General features: G+C 47.8%; 1 protein-coding gene across 4 annotated transcripts in view; it reads right to left on the bottom strand.

The window, feature by feature from the left end:
* Positions 1 to 1,775: 1,775 nt before the first annotated feature.
* Positions 1,776 to 18,716, bottom strand: part of ARHGAP1 (Rho GTPase activating protein 1) — a 27,167-nt gene continuing 10,226 nt past the window's right edge. For 2 of the 4 annotated variants that reach the window (XM_054826421.1, XM_054826422.1), the window contains exons 4-14: positions 17,412 to 17,441; positions 12,078 to 12,165; positions 11,703 to 11,834; positions 11,118 to 11,204; positions 10,387 to 10,485; positions 9,558 to 9,665; positions 7,674 to 7,750; positions 7,196 to 7,273; positions 6,527 to 6,655; positions 6,255 to 6,358; positions 1,776 to 5,564 (exon numbers count right to left, since the gene is read on the bottom strand). In XM_054826421.1, the coding sequence (XP_054682396.1) occupies positions 5,385 to 5,564; positions 6,255 to 6,358; positions 6,527 to 6,655; positions 7,196 to 7,273; positions 7,674 to 7,750; positions 9,558 to 9,665; positions 10,387 to 10,485; positions 11,118 to 11,204; positions 11,703 to 11,834; positions 12,078 to 12,165; positions 17,412 to 17,441 (1,112 nt within the window). In that variant the 3' untranslated portion in view covers positions 1,776 to 5,384. The remainder of the gene's footprint in view (positions 5,565 to 6,254; positions 6,359 to 6,526; positions 6,656 to 7,195; positions 7,274 to 7,673; positions 7,751 to 9,557; positions 9,666 to 10,386; positions 10,486 to 11,117; positions 11,205 to 11,702; positions 11,835 to 12,077; positions 12,166 to 17,411; positions 17,442 to 18,716) is intronic. The other 2 variants (XM_054826423.1, XM_054826424.1) reach the window with 1 other exon arrangement.

Here is an 18,716-nt window from a genome sequence, read left to right as displayed (position 1 = left end):
TGAGCTATATCTACATCACGTGTGGGCGTGTGTGTGTGTATTTGTATCATGTCATGCACTTAGACACTGCACAATGTGGGGAGAGATGAATTGCTGGCAAACATAGAAACTGTCCTGTGGGATCTGGGCCTTTCTGCAGGACCTTCAGTGTCTACCCTCTTCACTATGTCACCAGTAAAACAAGGGACTGGAAAAAACCATCAGCAAATAAGCGAAAAAGTAAACAGTCATAGAAGGATGCTTAATCACCAAGGTCATGAACAATCAAATACCATCCAATTGTCAGCATACTGTACATATTTAAAAAAAAAGAAGAATGTTCTCAGAATAACATCCTTAAGGCCACAGGGCAGCTACACATGAAAACACATCCAGCGCAACGCTGTTTACGCTGTGTTAAGTACTGTCCACGTGGTTGTGCGCAGCGCATGTCCTGCCAACTACTGCACCCTGTTGGGACAGATCCACCTGCTCCCGAGCTCCTTTGAGGCCAGAGCAGATGTTGCCATGGCGCAGCCTCAGCAGCGACGGGTCACTGTGACCAAGCCCAGAGATAGGACGAACTGCTGAATTAACAGGAGGTTTGTGACGTTGCTGATACGGTCAGCGTAGTAACTGCATTGGCCTCATTACAGGGGGCCAATACAGTCCAAGGGGTGTAAAAATCATAGATGACAGCCAGAAGCACCATCCACATGAAAAAGCCCCAGAGAAATAATAAGTAGTAAACCCCCTCACCTCTAGAACTGAAGTACTGTCCAGTTACAGCAGGTAAATAAATTAATACAGCTGACCAGAAGGACCACATGCAAAGTATTACTTGTGAGCAGATGCCAGAAATACCTCTGCCTTCTGGTGTATGGCTGACAGCTGCTCACGAGGAACGATGAATAATGTCAACACACGGAAGAACTGGCAACAGTAGGAAGCCCGTAATTGGATGGCTTATCAAGAATATAAACTGAAAAGCAGCATGCTCTTGTAGAAATGCAAGTGCTAACATCAGCATTAACACATCATCCAGATGACAAGGTGAGTAGCCAGGGCTCAGGCTACTGCCCAGTGGTGGTGCTTTTAGCTCCAGTCCTCTCTGTTCTCCTCCTATTCTTGCACACGGTATTTGGTTCACTTGTTGCTACACTTGTAGTATTCACTGTAGTAATCACTTTGTATATAAGAGCCTTTCTTATATACAAGATGTATATATACTGATGTAACTAGCAAATTACAGTGTCATTAGGAAAAGGTAGTTAACTGTATGTGGATCAAGGGGTGGAGTGTAGCAGTCTTAACCGGAAGACTATTGTACATCGAGGAGTTAGCGATCCATGTAAATTGAGATGAGACGGTGCAGGCCTGTGCTGCACATATCACCTGGCCGCAGGATAAATTTAGCCAGCTAATCCTAACTGGGGAGCCTGCCGATTGCTCCCACTGGCACCTGGCCATAGACAACCTGTGCAGCTGCCTGGACACACCTCAGGGAAAGGGCAATCCTCAGCAGATTACTCATCTGCTCATCACAACAGGGAAACAGTAACATGGAAGCCCAGCCCAGCCCAGGAAGGAGCTGAAGTTGCAGTACTTCATTCTTTTTCTGTTTCCAGCCTGAGGCTCCTGCAAAGTAGTACTTCTTCCCAGAGTTACTCACATAGGAGGTATTTCGTACTCACTTTCCTCCCCCTCTGCACAGTTGTGGTTGGCAGGGTAGCCAGCCTTACTTCTGTTTCTTGTAAATGTGCCACAGCTGCTGTCACTTGACAGACACACCTGGATCTGGGATTACATTTTGATTTTTATTGAAATACAAAAAGTGCAAACTGTGAAATATAAGATTGGTGCAGATTAGAAGGAAATAAACAATGTGAACCATAAAAACCCCAGCCCTGCACCTGACGAACATCAACAGAAAAGAAGGCAGGGAACACCAGCAACAAAAGCAAAGCCAAAAATTTTGCACAGGAGCCCCCGTGCACAAAAGAGGAAACTGGGACCAAACTGGCCCTCAGCTCTCTCTCAAATTAGCAAACATTGCCACAAGGCATCCAGGTGGCCCCAGCCCCCCCTGCACCACCCAAAAGCTCTGGTGTCGGGGAGCAGGATCAGAGGCCATTAAGACAGCAGGAGGCTTAGCAGAGGGCAATGGTCTAGGTGTGAAAAAGCAGAGGGTTGAAGTGGAACAAGTACCCCCACAGGGAGAAATGGCTAATAACTAACCTGAAAGATGAGCCAGGGAAGATCCTTGGGCAGCTCTACAGCAAGGAGAAACCTGACAAAGCACCCTAACCAGATACCTGCTCCCCAGAGAAATGCAACCCAGCCAGCCCCTGCCTGCGTGAGGGGGCTAACCAGATGAGGAAGGAATTTAATGCCCTGGGCTTGGCAGATGCAGGCTCTGGTGGCCACCCACCCAGTGCAAGCTGCAGGCAGGCCCAGGCCGGTTCCTTGCTCAAGTCACAGGAGGGACATTTCAATACAAGGCATTCAGGGGAGCAGACTGCAGAAGCAAAAGCAACCCTGGTTACTGTGCCTGCTCCAGGGCCCCTGGCACTCCAGCATGAGGAGCAGCAGAGGAAAGGGGGTATTTACACTGGGTCCCTTCCAGGATTTGCAAGCACTTTCCCACCATGAGCAGTAGCAGCTTCCTGAACACCCTCCAAATCTGCTCCCTGCAGGCACCGAACTGGAGCAGGCTTTTATCCCTGCCTGCAGGGGATGCACCAGTCTCCATTTTGCTAAAAAAGGAAACATTATTTCAAGAATTCACTTAAAAAAAAAAAAAGCGAACCCATCAAACAAACTCCAGCCAGAACAGAGACACTTGCAGCAATCCCTGCTCTCCCCCTGGAGAGGAGCTAAGGTTCCCCAGCACTGCTCCTCTGGCTACTGGGCAGAGAACGGTCCTCGCTGCTTCGCAGGGCTGGAATGTGCCACCTTCCCCAGGGAGCTGGGCTGCACACAGGGCCAAGGCCTCGTGCCCCAGCACACAGGCACTTCCCGTTCCAAGTTGCTGACCTTGGGTTTGTTTGTCCCAGGAGAAGTTAGCTGGGTTTGCCTTTCCTCTAGGGGGATATAAGCGAGGCCAGTGTAGGCTGCAGATAGTCAGAGCACCAAGCCTCCCCCATACTGAAGCCTGCACAGAGCGGGGTGCCTGCAGGGACACAGGGGCTGCACTGGGCTCCCTCAGCCTCCACGCTCCTCCCAGGCTGTCCAGAAAGCCTTGCCTCTTAAAACAAACACTGGGGCAAGTATACCTCTCTCCACACTGTCCATCCCAGGAGGCTACTCCTCTGCAGCACATCAGCCCTGCTCACTTACTCTAGCAGAGATGGCAAGTGAATTAGGAGCTGAGTATCTCTACCTCCAAAACATTTATTTGGTTACTGCTGTGAATTGTTCAGGCTGAAACAATTCATATCCTGGCCAAACAGGGAAGACTCCTAGTCTTGGAAGGGGGAGACTAAGCAGCCTTATAGCCTCCACAGGGCAAAGTCCCCCAGTATCTAGAAGGGATCAGACCCAGCCATCTCCTAGAAGATCTCGCTCCAGCCTTAGTAATTCTCAGTTTCTTGCTCACTGTTTCCACCCACGTGCCTCCTTCGAGTCAGCTGGCTGGACCTGCACTGCCCTGCAGAGCTGCCTGTGTTCACACCCATCCCCATTCCAGAGCTTAGCGGAAAGAACAATTTCCGTAATTCCTGCAGCAGATGTCACTTATTTTGATTACAACTGGGGCACCAACCTTTGGTTGGTGTTTAAAGGCAGGCTAAAATATTATGAAAAAGCAAATTCTATTTAGCATCCAGTAGCTTTTTAAAAATTAGTTCTGCTTGGTCCAAAAGATTTGTCCCTGTGGCCAGATGCAGCAGGGAGGACTGGCCCAGGCATGCAGGCCACAAGATATAAAGATATAACACACCAGTGAAGTAAGGCTAGAAGCTCCCTACTAATACCCTTGCCAGGCCGAGGCTAAGGAGAAGGATTTTTTTTTGCTCAGGTAACGGGAATGCTGCAACCCAAAACCAACAGTGAGGCCTTAACAGTACTGCAGCTTTGTGAAGGTGCCAGGCCCACCCCGCTCTGCGCCTGCCTTGCAGACAACCTGGATGTCTCCAGCCATGCGCAGGGCATAGGGGATGCATCTGCCGAGGCTTCCATGGTAGGACAGAAGGAAGGTATGAACAAGGAGAGATGGGGCAAAGGCCCTTGGCATGGAACAGCTGTTCCCTCACAGCTTTGGCACATGAGTGCTCAGCACCTGGGCAGAAATTTGTAATCCAGGCCTGGTGCACTCCAGGGTGAGGGTTAGTCCCAGTTCCTAGACCTTCCCTCAAGGCCATGCTCTCTGTTACGCTTGTGCTCAAAAAGACAACTAGCCAAGGTGGTCTGCGCCAGTCAGCACAGATACACGTGCCTGAAGGAAGAGAAGAAGCCTTGTGCTGCTGCCACAGGGAAAGGCAGCATAGCGTTCAGCAGGTCAGTGCCACCAGGGCACTTGCTCCCTGCGATTCAGATTCACCAGCCAGCCCTCCTGCACAGCCAGGGCTGGCAGGAACCTTCCCAGCCAGGCTGGAAATGCTGCTGGAGGGACAAACATACCTGAGAGGGGTAACTATGGGAGGCACCTCACCCACTACATCCCAGAAAACACTGAACAATATCTGGAGTGGGTGACCCCAGAGGGGTTTGGGCTAAATTCGGCTTCCTTGTATTGGAGTTTGACAGGTAATACAGCCCACGTGCTGTGAGCCGGTCCTTCACTTGCCAGCCAAAAGTATGGGGTCTAGAGTGGTGTTTGCAAGTGCAGGACATGCTGCTACCTGGAGCACAAGGGCTGCCTGGCTCCCTTCCCTGCTTTAGGTGCCTCTGGGGAAAGGCAGGATGCACATTCAGTGCTGAGAGATGGCACTCACAGCAAGAACGTCTCCGTCACAAAACCCAGCAAGCCTGTCCTAGCCTAGACAGCCCAGCTGAGGCAAGGCGGGTGAGCTGGGGCTATCGGGAGCTTGAACGAAAAAGATCTTTGCTGAGGAAGGGACCAGGAGGGCAGAAAAACTGCACGTGAGGGAAAGAGAACAGGAACGCAGGTCATCTGATAGGGCAGCAGACTGGTGATGAGCCCTGGAGGAGCTGCACAGACAGGCAGGTGGGTTAGGACTCCAGTCAGCAGCTGGGAGACCAGCTCCCCTCCCCATCCAGAGCAGCAGGTCTCCTGCTTGCTTACTTACACACTTTCTCCACCATCTCCACAGCCCTCGCTTTGCTCATCACCCAGAGGATCAATGGTCCCTTTGCAATGGAGACAGCTTGGTCACAGCTCCAAGACAAGGTGGGAAAGAAGGCGGGAAGGTGAGCACAGTGTGCTGGTGTGGACTGGCCTGGATTCAGGCCTCCACATCCTCAAAGAGCTCCTTCTGGTGGTCCAGCAGGAACTTGGTAAAGGTATTGATGGGGTTGATGGCTTTTAGGGTGATGGCTACATCTTTGGCCCACAGCAGATTTGGGCCAAACACAACAGCCAGGTTGGTGTTTGTCATCTTGTTTCTGTCACTGTGAGCAGAGACCTATGGGGGAAGGAAAGAGACCATTGTGAATCAGAACAACACAGCAGCTGCCCCCTACCCTCCCCAAAGCCAGAGCTGACAGACTCCCCAGGGGCAAAGGGGAGGAGAGAAGCTGAAGGCTCAGTGCCAGAAGATGGCTGGGGGAAACACATGTGACATTCAGCATTCAGGAGGTGAGGAGCAATATCTTGCCATTTACCACTATGGCTTAACCACCAGGCCATATCATACCAATAGCACCAAGAGCACTGTCAGCCACTATCTCTACAGTCCAGATCACCAATCAAAACAAAATTATCTTCCCTCTTGCTAGAACAGCCTTGCAGTGGCTTCCCTGGCACCAGAAAATTCTGTAGGGTGGATCCAAGACTCCTCTTCTAGTCTAATCTTCTACCCAGATAATTTGCAGTTGTACCTCCACGCTGGGGAGCTTTCAGCCTCCCTGGTACAGACCACATAGGCTTAATGCCTGCCTGCACTTCTCAGCATTATGAGAAGCAACTGCTCAGGCTAGTACATCATGATCATTCTTGATCTCTGTGTAACAAGAACATAAGATAAAGAAAGGCAATTTCCTAGCTTAAGACCCATTTCCTCTCAAAGGAAAAGAGGGGGCAGACAGTCAAAAAGCTGATGCAAGGCACTGGCAACTGAGCTACAATATGACTGCCCACCTTTGGAGCAGCTCACCTGCACCAGAAAGGCTGTCAGTAAATGGAGCACTTGGTAGTTTTCTTCTGGTAGAGTCTGGAGTGTTTTGCGAACAACATCCACTCGATTCACCTCCTCCACACCTGAAAATCAAGACAGATAGGACAATCAGGTCCATGAGGAATCCTCAACACCCACCCTGATGAAAGCCCTGGTTGCAGTCACAGGGTATCCCATGCAGGGCTGCCTCCTCCTGAAGCTATCTTTATGCCTTTGGCCAGTGCAACATTCAGTGTCTTGTTACAACTCACTCTGGAAGCTGACAACATGGCTGTAGAGGCCAAAAGTGAGGAGGGGCTCAGGTAGCTCCCTCAAGAAGGTCTTGAGAATCACAGCAGGGAGGTGGACATCTTCATATTGCTGGAAATCTACAGGCACACCTGAGAAAGTAGAGCAGAGACTCAGTGCTCGCTGGCCAAAGCAGAACCTTCTCCAGACAACAAATGGGACATGGTGGTCAGAGCCCAGAACTACAGAAGCTGTATTTTAAAGAACACAGGGAGGGTACTAAAGCATCACATCTTCTAGCAGAGTGAAAAAATGTGTCCCAAAAGCATATGCAGAGCACTGCTGAATCCAGCACTACATCTTTAGAAGTCATCAAATTAAACAGATGACCTGGTCATCTTCAGTCCCTCCAGTATAACCAGACTAAGATGGTATATCCCACCCCGAGAAACAGGGAAATTTTCAGGAAGGAAAAGGGCAGTGAGGGGAACGTGAGTGGGAAGGAATATGCTTTCCACTCAGCAGAAGTATCAGATGCTTCTCCCTCGCAACTCAGGTCATTCCCTGATGGGGCCTCACCTAGAGGCCACTCAAAGAAGGAGAGGAGCCATGATGGACTAGTTCCAACACAGTTCCAGTTGGACAGTAGTAGTTAGGGAATGAAAGGGGCTCTGCTGAGTTTGGACACTTACCCATATTGTATTTTTGCTGGACCTCCCTGACAACCTGTGTATTTGCTGATCTCCGGAAAATCCCCTCTGTAGCAAGAGCTGTGAGGTGAGAGCAGATGGAGAAGACAGATCAGCCATGTGAGTCTCTAAAAATGCTGGTCTTAACAATCATAAATCCATGCTGTGGGGTGTTCAGATAGGTGTCAACAAGTCCCTTTTTTTAGAGTACAGCAATTCTTTCTGCTTCCACTACCAGGGAAATGATACAAGGAGCATTTCACTACTCTTATATAAGTGGGAGTATGGACAACTGGAAGAAAAAGGTCTCTTAAGCTCTGCACAATCTCTCTTGAAGGCTAACTCACCTAGTTCAGGCCTTTACACCTTATTCTGGACTGCTGTTCTTCTGTATCTTACCACAGTCTGGATGGGAACTTAGGTGGAGGAGAAGCCACTGACATGGAATTAAGAGAGGCTGCATCTTCCCCTGAACACTTACCATGCTCCTGCAAATGAGCGATGGTGTCTCTGACCACCAGAGGAACAGGAGACTGGTCGGGGCTCTTCTCCCTGAGACTGCGGGAAAAGATAGAAGGTTACAAATGACTGGTCCTCCCCACCCTGCATGCAGCCCCTGAATCTTGAAGTTGCCCACACAAGCTCTACCACATAGTTTCTTGCTATCCCGGTCCCTGGTTCAGCCATTATTCCAGCCTTCTCTCTTCGTCACCCATCATGCTACTTCACTCACTGGAGCAAGTATGAGCTCATTACTACACCACAGGAATTAAGAAGAGCGTGGCCAGCAGGTCAAGGGAGGTTATCCTCCCCCTCTACTCTGCCCTGCTGAGGCCACATCTGGAATATTGTGTCCAGTTCTGGGCTCCCCGGTTCAAGAAAGACAGGGAACTACTGGAGACAGTCCAGTGGAGGGCTACAAGGATGATTAAGGGACTTGAGCATCTCTCATATGAGGAAAGGCTGAGAGAGCTGGGTCTGTTTAGCCTGGAGAAGAGAAGACTGAGAGGCGATCTCATCAATACAAATATCTAAAGGGTAGATGTCTGGAGGATGGGGCCAGGCTCTTCTCTGTGGTGCCCAGTGACAGGACAAGGGGCAATGGGCACAAACTGGAACGCAGGAAGTTCCATCTGAATATGAGGAAAAACCTCTTCACTCTGAGGGTGACAGAGCACTGGCACAGGCTGCCCAGGGAGGTTGTGGAGTCTCCTTCTCTGGAGATATTCAAAACTCGCCTGGATGCCATCCTGTGCAACATGCTCTAAGTGATCCGGCTCTAGCAGGTGAGTTGGACTAGATGATCTGTAGAGGTCCCTTCCAACCCCTACCTATCTCTGAATCTGTGAATATTTCTCTATCTTCTGTAAAAATCATAGCCTCTAGATGCCAGGGCAAAGGGGTTCCCAGAAGGCAAGGCTGCTAGTTATGAATCAGGTGAAAAGGGTTAAGCTTCCTTTTTCCTTCCCCATAGACGCAAGGGCAGAAAGAAGCTGACATGAGAGAAATACACATGGGATAAGTTTACGCACCCCGCTCCTGTAACAGAAGATGTATCAACCCAATGGCTGTCATGGAAGACCTAGTGATGCTGAGGTGTTCACTGCCACCCTCACATTCGATTGTCTATACTACTTGATAGCATGGGGCTGTTCACCCCTCCCAGGCCGCTAACAAGCTCAGGCACACAGCACCACGGGGGTTACATTTGGAAATGTTGTGTTGAAGCTGGGAAATGTGTTCCCAGATTGCTTCAGAGGATCTGTCTGGCCACGCAGTACTGGCTCCTCCTCATTCTCCGGGGAGGCAAAAATCACACTCAAAGTTAAAAATACCTTCAACACTTAGCCAGTATCACTAGCCCTTGCCAGTGTCTGTGTTTGTCTGTGTCACCATGCAGGAATGGGGAGTGGGAATCAGTACAAGGGTGAATAGAAGTGCTTTTAAAATAGAACTTATGATATGGAAAAAAATAAGAGATCTGCAGCAGTGCTCAATCAAAATAGCATAGCCCTAAAGACATCTTGATCAGCCTCCTACAGACTTCCTTTGCTTAAAGGAAGTTTCTAGTGGCATGAAGCCGTCCCCATGGCCCTTATTTTGCTCCTCCCTTAGTGACCCTTAGCTGCAGAAACTATCTCATCCTAATTTAGATACAATCTAGCTGGGGAATCAAGAGGGTGGAACTGAACTGAGTCAGGATCTGGGCATGAGCGCAGAGTTCCTCAGAAGAATGATTAAAGCTTTGTAGGAAGTCTGAACTGCAAGAAATTTTATAGCCACTTTTGCTGCTGTTCAGTTATAAATACAATGACCTCACATCAAGCAAGTCAGGGCAAAAGCAGCACAACCCAGAGATACTCACTGCTGCAGCGAGACTCCAAACTGCTGGTTTGGCAGCGGTGGACGTGGGGGTGTTGGCTTCTGGGGCACTTGTGAAGGCTTCTGCAGGGATCTCAGATATTCATCGTATCTGTGGCAAAACACAGACTAGTAAAAAGTCACTCCACCTCCCAGAAAGAGCATGAACCCAGCACTGCATGTGACCTGCTGCACACCCACTGGTAACAGCTCCAGCGTAGCATGGTTGATTTCACCTATCTAAAACAGGACAGGCAGCTCTGGAGCACAGATGCAAGAATAACAAACATCTGGTTGCCAGCAAAAAGCAGGGAGAAAGGAATCTCTATCTGGAATCAGGAACTGGAGTAGCTGAGGATGACAGACAGCGTGGGCAGGAGCCCAGGACAGCACTGCTTGTGATGAGAGAGTTGCATGTGTGCGTGAGGGACGGAATCAATCTGGTAGGACCGAGATTGTGGCAACTTTGGGAAGCCCCCAAAGACAACCTGAACTGTGCAGAGTGAGCAAAGCAGGTGCCCAGACACAGCAGATGTGCGCCACAAGCTCCAGGTCAGTGTTAAGGTCAGCAGCTTGCAGAAAGTCCCTAAGGGGTGAGTGGGAGAGGCAGGAGAGGTGCTCCACCAGAGCAGGATTTTTAACTGAAGGACAGAACTGGGCACTGGGGCCAAGGACACACAGGAAGGAGCATGAACAGTTTTTAAGGCATTTTGTCAGCACTCCCTCCAAAACCACTGCCTGAGTGGAACAATCTCTTCCTCCACTTGCCACTCCTCCAGAAAAGTCCCATTTCACAGAACACTAAGCAAATGGGAGAAAGGCAGCATTCTCACTTCAGCACTTGGCTTGGGATCCCCAATTGTTCCAACTTCACATACTCCTCCAGCTCACTAAGGAAGTTCACATAAAAAATCTTTCGTCCAAACTTAAAGCTGAAAAACAAGAGAAAAGTAGGTATGTGAGGAATCAGGAAATCCAGTATCAGAACAGACTTATTACAGGCAAGGAGACCAGAGGTCTGCAAGAGACATCAATAGTGCAAAGGGGCAGGTATGGCTGAGCAGCAGAGACGTTACCCACATAGTTCTCCAACTCCATGTATTTTACCAGGAGATAACAAGACTTTCCAAGTCACATTAGAAGCCCTAGGAGCCGCAGGCTTCCTAGAACACTGGATTTCTCCTTCCTAAGTTTAGCAGTAGGCTGGAGAAAGCTTTGTTTTCAATTATTCCACAGAATTAGGATTTCAGCATCAACACAATGAATTAAATATAATGTGGAGTGATGTTCTCACTCCCTTTTTCATTTTTAGCAGAGTCTGCAACACTTTACTTCTGCTTGGCTGGATAGAAAAGGAGCAGCACAGAGCTGCAAACTCTGTAGGTTCCCAAAGCAGTACTTCTTGTGTCTGAGTATCTCTGAGCTCAGAAACAGGAGGAGATAGCATAGGGTGAGACGCCAGGGCAGGGTTGGCAGCCTGGGCTCATCTTGTGCTCCACTGAGAATGCCCCATTATTCCCCTGCAGCGCAAGGATGTGGGTGAGCCTCCTATAGTGCTTCCTACCTGATCAGAGGCTTGAAAAGAATCAGCAGGGTCTTGATGAACATAGTTGGGTGCACAATATACAAGGCTTTGATGTTCTTCTTGTACCTGTCAAGAGGAGCTAAGTAAGGATGAACTGCACTTTAAGCAGAGGAACCAACCCTTCCACAAGATTAAGGCACCCCGGGTGCTCCATTCCTTTTGCACTGATCCTCACCACTCCCCAGCACCCACGGCCTCTGCTCTCCCATGCTTCATAGCTGTGTCAGGCTACTCAGCAGCCTGAGGGCACGCTCGCCTGTATTCCAAGATTCACCAAGAAGCAGCGAGCAGCCTCACCAGGAAGCAACAATTATACCATGGGGCTGCCACACTTGCACTGGCTCCTGGTTTTGCTGCTTGCCTGTTGGCCTAAAGGATGTAACTACAGAAGGAGCTGTTTATCCCATGATTCAGCCTGCATTAAACAACAACCCACCTCCATAAGCAGCAGAAATAAGTGACAATAAATTATGATACCAAGCTACATGGGGGACCTGGGGAAGATCATCTATGTTAGACTACAGAACAACATGTCATATCCTTGCTTGCTGCAGCCTTACTCACTTGCGATCAAATTCCCTGTAGGCATCCCGCAGCCAGCTCAGGGATGGCTTGTTCTCACTGGTCAGGCCATGGTGCAGGTACACCAGCGTGTAATCACTCTCCACATACTGGTCCAGTGTGAATTTCAAGTACCTGAGAAGAGACAACTGCTGAACTCACTTCATGCTCTGCCACAGAGAGGCTTTTCCTCCCTTTGGGCCTCGTTTTTGTGTGCCATAACAGAGGATTTGCATCCCCAGCAATGGAGGTAAGCACTTTGGGAGGACGTGTCCAGGTAAAGAAGCTACAGCAGATAGATCTGATGCCAGGGATCCAGCACCTGGGAATTATGTCAGGCTTAAGAAGTTAACAGCAGCCTCCTAAGACACTACTCACCCTAGCAGTTTCACATGATCAAGTTGATGACTTGGGGGCATCCGGCAGGCACTGAACAAAATTACTTTCCTTCCATATTTGTCATCACCTGCAGATGAAATGCCAGAGATTACAGGGAGTTTAAGGACTACATTGTGGTCTTGGCAGCAAGGGGTAAACAGAGAATTGGAAACTGCCATAACAAGGCCGAAGTCTGGATTGCCACAGCTGCCAGCAAAGCTAAACCTGATTTTCAGCAGTTACCAAGGGCCTAGTATGGAAGCAGAAACCTGAACACCAAGGATCTGGCAAGTCAACAATGCAAATGGAGAACAGAGTCCATGCTCCAGCCCTGAAAGAAGAGGAAGGATTGGAAGTCAGGATGCCTTGGGACACGTAGGGATGGAGGCCTCAAGTACAGAGCAGAGTGCTCACGGCATTAATCCTGCAACGCTGCCCATGGGCACTGCTCCTGATGCACGTGCGCCCAAGGAGGCACAGGGAAAACTGCCCCTCACAAGCACAATAACCACTCCTTCTGTCCTTCACGCAGTCCCAGACTAACTGCATGTGGTCTGGTGCATTTGTTTCTTGCTTCACCTGAAGCTTAGTCCGGCACACAGAACCACGCCATTTCATACTCCGGAAACCAAGAAATTCCTAGAAACAGGGCAGTCCCAGCCACATGCCAGAGATGAGAAGCAAGCATTGTCACAGGCCTCTTCTATAGATGAGCCAAGTAGGACTGCTGGATTCTCCAGAGGGATTGCAGAACAAGCTGTTCACTGCTTCCTAGATTTTCCATCCACAGAGATATTTTTCCAGCCTGAGCTGGAAGGAGCTGCAAAGTGAGGCACAACAAAGCATTCTATGTAAAAACCCAGCAGAAAACAGTCCCCACCACACTGGAGCCAAACCACCCATAAAGCACCCTCATCTTGGGAAGGACACTCCCAGCCACCACTTCAGGCTTCAGAGATAACAAGCTAAGATTTCCCCAAAGCAAGTCTTCATACATGAGTGGACTTCTGCGAGCAGAGATCTCAGCCCCATGAACAAAACCCAAGCAGACGGGCATGGACAAGCTAGGGGAATTGAGAGATTTAGATTAAGTAAGAACCAAGTCACAAATCTTTTGGACATACGGAGTTTGAGGAAAAGTCTGGTTCTCTCCCAGACACAACACCCAATCCATTTCCATAAGGATGACTTGCTTTTTTAGCACCAGTGGAGATGAAATGGTTCCTTTAGTGTGAAGGGTTAAAGGCTTCCCATCCTTCTTGCTACTCACCCTACTCCAAGAGCTGTGTTTTCTTGTCAAGCAGAAGGAGCACGGAGCAGTGGAAGGGGCTACTGAGGTTATGCTCAACAATACCCTCCTTCCTCCCCTATGGCACAACCATCCCATACAGACCACAGCACAGAAAAGCAGCAAGGATTGCTACTTATGCTGGACAGCCCTGCAATACATCATTCCTCTTGAAAGATCTCCTTTTCCCCACACTGATTTACAATATTCAGAGCATGCAGCCATTTTCTCACCTTTGCACAGGCTCTGGCTCTCAACTACCGCTTGGTTACACTTGCCATGCAACAATCAAGATCTCAAACTGAACCCTGGAACAGCAAACCTGATGTTTCTGGGATCCCTGCCTCTTAGTAACAGATGACCACTTGGTGCTGCAAATGGCAACCAGAGAACTCACATACACCAGCCATGACATTAAGATGCCACTAACCCTCTTTTACCCCCATCCTGGCCAGAACAGATTCTCTTGCTACTTGTTCACTTATATTTTTCCCTTGCAAGTACCATTTTCAAGTCACTCACTAGACAACACAAGAGACAGAATTTACTGATGCACATAAGCCAGAACCTCTACAAAAGCTAGGGACACTGAGGCAGCACTAGGTACAGATCAGGAAAGGGGTGGCATAGGCCATCACATTGACATACACATGCGGAGGTAAGGGGCAATTAGGGAAGACGCATGACCCAGAATGCAGGACTAGGAGAGAGTGATGCAAGGCTCATCTGGAACAACCAGATACAGTCACAGCCAGGCCACAAGACCAACATGACATTGCATATCCCACGGTAGCCCACTCTCTGCCTAGCCCAGAGTTTCTTGGTAGCTTGCTATGAGCTTTAGGGCTGGGTCTAATGCACATAAGCTGTCTGTAAAACAAAGGTGAAGACTACAAAGTCCTGGGCAGGGAATGTGGCATATTGCAACTCTTCCCAGTGGCCTTGAGCCACTCATATGTCTCCATCTGGAAGACAAAAGGTCCTGCCTGCACAGAGCAGGAAGAAGATGGCAGCATCTAAGAATCTGATGAGTTTTGTAGTGATGAAAGGGAATGGTCAGAAACACTATAGATCTTTGCAGATCATAGCTCTGTGCTAAAGTCAGAATAGGTGCTATCTTCAGTTAACTGAGAGGCTGCATTTCACATCAGAGTGGATGGTCTGAGGGCCAGGAGCAGACTGCAAGCTTGATCAAGGCAGGCCTTGGTTGTGAAGAACTGCAGTACAGCACCATGTTCATGCGATGTTGTGGGTGGCCACACAGCTCGGGCTTCGGGGCACTGATTTCCAGAACTGACAAGTCACAAGTCAGGAACCACATAGCTTAAACATTTTCCTCTGGAATGACATGAAAGCCTATGGCAGGGCCTATGCAAAGTCTAGAATCTCATTCCATATATAACCTTGGTGAAAAGGTCTGGGATCACTGGTAAAGAAAAAACAGACAATCCATGATTCTGTCAAAGGGGAGATGGCACGTTACCCCTGGATAATTAATTTCCAGGGCCAAGTACACCAAAAGATAATCTATAGTCCTCTGGATGACTGAAAAAGGAGTGGCCTATTTTACCTTCCAAGTCAGAACGAATTTATGCGTGAGACCTACACAGGAACCAGCATGCCCATTAACTGAGTTCTGGGTTTCACTCCAGTTTCATCACACTGAGCTCAGCATGTCAACACAGACACTTTCAAAACAACCAGATGCCAATCTTGTTTCCACCTGACATGTATCAGATCAGTCTGGTTCCTCTAGACATGACAAAATTCAAAATTCAGCATCAAAGCTGAACAATCAGTTGTTCCAATTTATAAATAAGAACCTAAAGCCCATTCCATGCATTCTTGGCTGTTGGAGGAAACTGCCTGCAGGTGGCCTCTCTGCCTCCTACCAAACAGATTCTTATCAGGCTTGATCTTTCCCAGATGCTCCATCCCTTGTACTGTTTGCTTTCCTGTTTGCAATATTAATCTTATGTATCTAGGTTTTCGCCCCTTGTTTGCAATTGCAAACAGCTAAAGTTTCCATTGAACACAACTATGACCATGAAGTAATCACTCAGCTTCTCAGGCTGCCTTCTACCTCTCCTAGAAGAGGAATGCTCAATAGCTAAGGACAAACCAACAAAGCAGCAATTATGTACCATCAGTATTCACAGAGCACCCTAACAATGTGCATACCTTTGTGAGTAAGTTCATACATAAAAAATATTTTCAATCAACACTGGAATTAAACTACCCCCCTATAGGATGTAATTCAGTTGGTTTTTTAAACATCAAAGAGCAAGAAAGTAGCCAATATGCAAAGCCTGTCCAGTCAAGACAGCTGCTCATCTAAGGAGATATTAACTTGTAACACTGATGGACATGCTAATTGTCCTGGATATTGTTATGGTGCATGCACTTCTGAGACTTCTGAACATCACTGATGTGGTTCCAAGCCATCACTGCAGCGCCATACTTCTAAAAGGGGTGATGTTTAAATACTGAGGCTAATGTTTCAGATGGCAACCTGCAGCAATACAAACGTATCAGAGCAGAAATTCATATCAAGGTAGCAGTACTGTCCTGAGACAGGACTCTTAAATGAATCTGTACAGCCAGCACAGAAAATACATGCTTGACTTGCAAATCCTGCTATGTATTTCTAGGTATTTCTCCTGAAATATATCCTTTAATCTTCATGCCATGATTGGAGGCTGTCCTACTACTCACTGGCAGCATAACTGCAGTCCAGGGACCCTGCTCATTCCTACCTTCATCAGGTACCCTTGCCTGAAAGATTTGAATGGGAATATCCTGGTACTTTGATACTGAGAGAATGCAGACAGCTAAAAGTTGCCACCAAAAGCTAGTGTTACTGGTAAAACAGCAAAGTTAGAGTTCAGGGTCAAGGAGAGGACACCACTGCATAATTCTGGAATATTACTACACAAGTTTCACAAAGCTTAGGATGTTTATCAGAGCCATTGTCAGTAAAAACTTTTCTAATGTAATTTCAGGTTCCTGCCAAGCTTATGACACAGCTGGATAGTGTTTAAGTATAGTAGATTTTAGCTGTCTGATGAATTCCAAAGTGGATTTAGCCCCTCAGGAAAAGACGGTAAGGAGCTCAAAGTAGAAGTATTGCAATAAACAACATCTTCTACCTAGATATTCCCAATATCCAAACACTGCCAGAATCATAAAGCCTTACCAAGTGACTGCAGCTCTAACTGATACAAAATATACTCAGGGGTTAGATTAAAGAATGCAAAATGGGAGGATGCCTGAGAGCATGGCAAATGGGGGAGAAAAGCCCACGTAAGGAGGCAGTGAGGATCAGCATTTCCATGGACTGCACGAAGGTCTTGGCCTGCTGTTCAGAAAACAGTAGAAAGAATTTCACACTAAAAGAAGTTTTCATCTACATTGAGAAGTGCAAGAACACTGGCAGCCAAACTCTGAAGGCTCGGGACTGAAGTCCAGAGAGTATTAACAAATGCTCAGCAAGCACAGAGCAGTCTAGTACAGCTTCAGTCTAGAATGAGGAACAAGTTACCAAAACACAACATCTCTGCTGCCAAGTGGAGAAGAAATAGATGACAGTTACTTTCAGCTGGAGAATCTGGTTTAAGCACCGGCTGCTTAACACATGAGCGCAGCAGCAGATCATATGAAGGAATAGGAAGCAATCCTAGGATGAACTTCCAAAGCACACATGACAGCGAGGTAAATCTGAGTTCAAACTGAACTGGTCAAAGCAGGCCACCACCGTTGACAGAAGAGGAACAGGATTTACACTGCGACCCAAGAACCCCAAAGTGCCCAAAGTAAAGCCCACGCGCCAAATTTGGCTCAGATGATTCTGCTGTGCCTAAGGCAGAGGTGCAGCCTTCAGATGACAGTTTTGTGCAGCTTTTGGACTCCTGAAAAGTTGCCAGTGCAGCCTAAGGCTGAGCAAAGTTTGGGCTCCCCTGAGACAGTCCAGCTACAGGCCACAGTCATGCTAAAGGAATACCATGATCTGCAGTACCAAATGTTAGTGCCACAAAACATCTACCTACCTGGCTGGGCCCCATCAAGTGCACCCTGGTCTGGAGGAACAGAAACAAAGTTATAGCAAGCCAAGCTTTGCATGCTTTCCCAGAAAGTAATATTGAGTATATAGTCTCAGAGTCTAGCCAGATTGCCACTGGGATGCATATAGTTGCTGCCTTGCAGCAATCAAGCTCTTTCTATTTCATCTTTCACCCATGCTCCTCTCCAAAGCAACCTTATCTAATGATTAGAGGCAGTAACAATAACCCACGATTCCAGACTCTTTCTTGAATTCACAACTAATTCTGTATAATCACAGTTCAAATTTCTGACCCTGACTTCCCCTACCACCAAAATGGCAACTGTCGTACTGCCACTTTTAAAAGGGTTAAATGCAATTAATTCTGAATGTCAAGGTCATTTGAACAACTTCAGAAATGTATAGAGAATAGCATCATGCTGTATGAGTAACACATCCAACAGACTGTCTTGCAAGAAGCTAAATTTCACTAATAAACTGAAGACAGGGACAATTTAGATCTTCAACACAGCCATAGATTCCTAAAAAAAAAAAAAAGTTTTAGCAGATTTTAAACAAAAAAAACCCCCTGCCAATTAGGAAAAAAAAAAAAGTTTCTCTGGGCAGGGAGGGGTCTATGAAAACATTTATTACTATGCCCAGCCCCTTTCCATCACTCTAACAGCTATATACTCACAGACCCACTTGGGCCTATCAAGGCAGGAGCGTGAGCAGAGCAAAGCTCTAGAAAGAAACTCTCCATTCCCTTGGTCTCCTTTAGGAATTTAGAATCCCTTAGAAACTCTCCAGTCCCTTGATCTCGCATGTCAAAACATGGTGCACAAGCTGGGCTTGCTTTGGATGGGCCTAATTCTACAGAAGCAACTCATCATTCCATATCCCGCAAATACTCTTTAAAAAAATAATAAAAAATTCAGAGCCAGAAACTACATCCAAAAGCAGCAGAAATGCAGGCACCCTGTATTAATAGAGCCAATAATAACATACCACACGAGAAGGGAAAAAGACCCTTGTTATCAGAGGCCTCTGCTGAGCCCATTAGCCACCAAAGACACACTGCAACATACTTTCAACACAAGTTTTGTCTGCAACTTCTACCTTTGCCCGCTTAGTGAAATGACAGCTACTGGTGTTCCAAGATTGATTTTACCTCCCCATGTCAATCACCGATAGCGACACCAAATCACCAGCACCAGTTACGGCTTTGGCACCTGCAGCCAACAGCCAGCCACAAGGCTTTTCAGGTAGGTTTGGTACCAGATTCACCATTGAAAAAAAGATTCACTGTTGA

The sequence above is a fragment of the Grus americana genome, chromosome 5 (assembly GCF_028858705.1).
Source record: "Grus americana isolate bGruAme1 chromosome 5, bGruAme1.mat, whole genome shotgun sequence".
Classification (NCBI taxonomy): domain Eukaryota; kingdom Metazoa; phylum Chordata; class Aves; order Gruiformes; family Gruidae; genus Grus; species Grus americana.
Note: the sequence above shows the minus strand (reverse complement) of the source record. Positions and strands in the feature narration are given on the sequence as shown.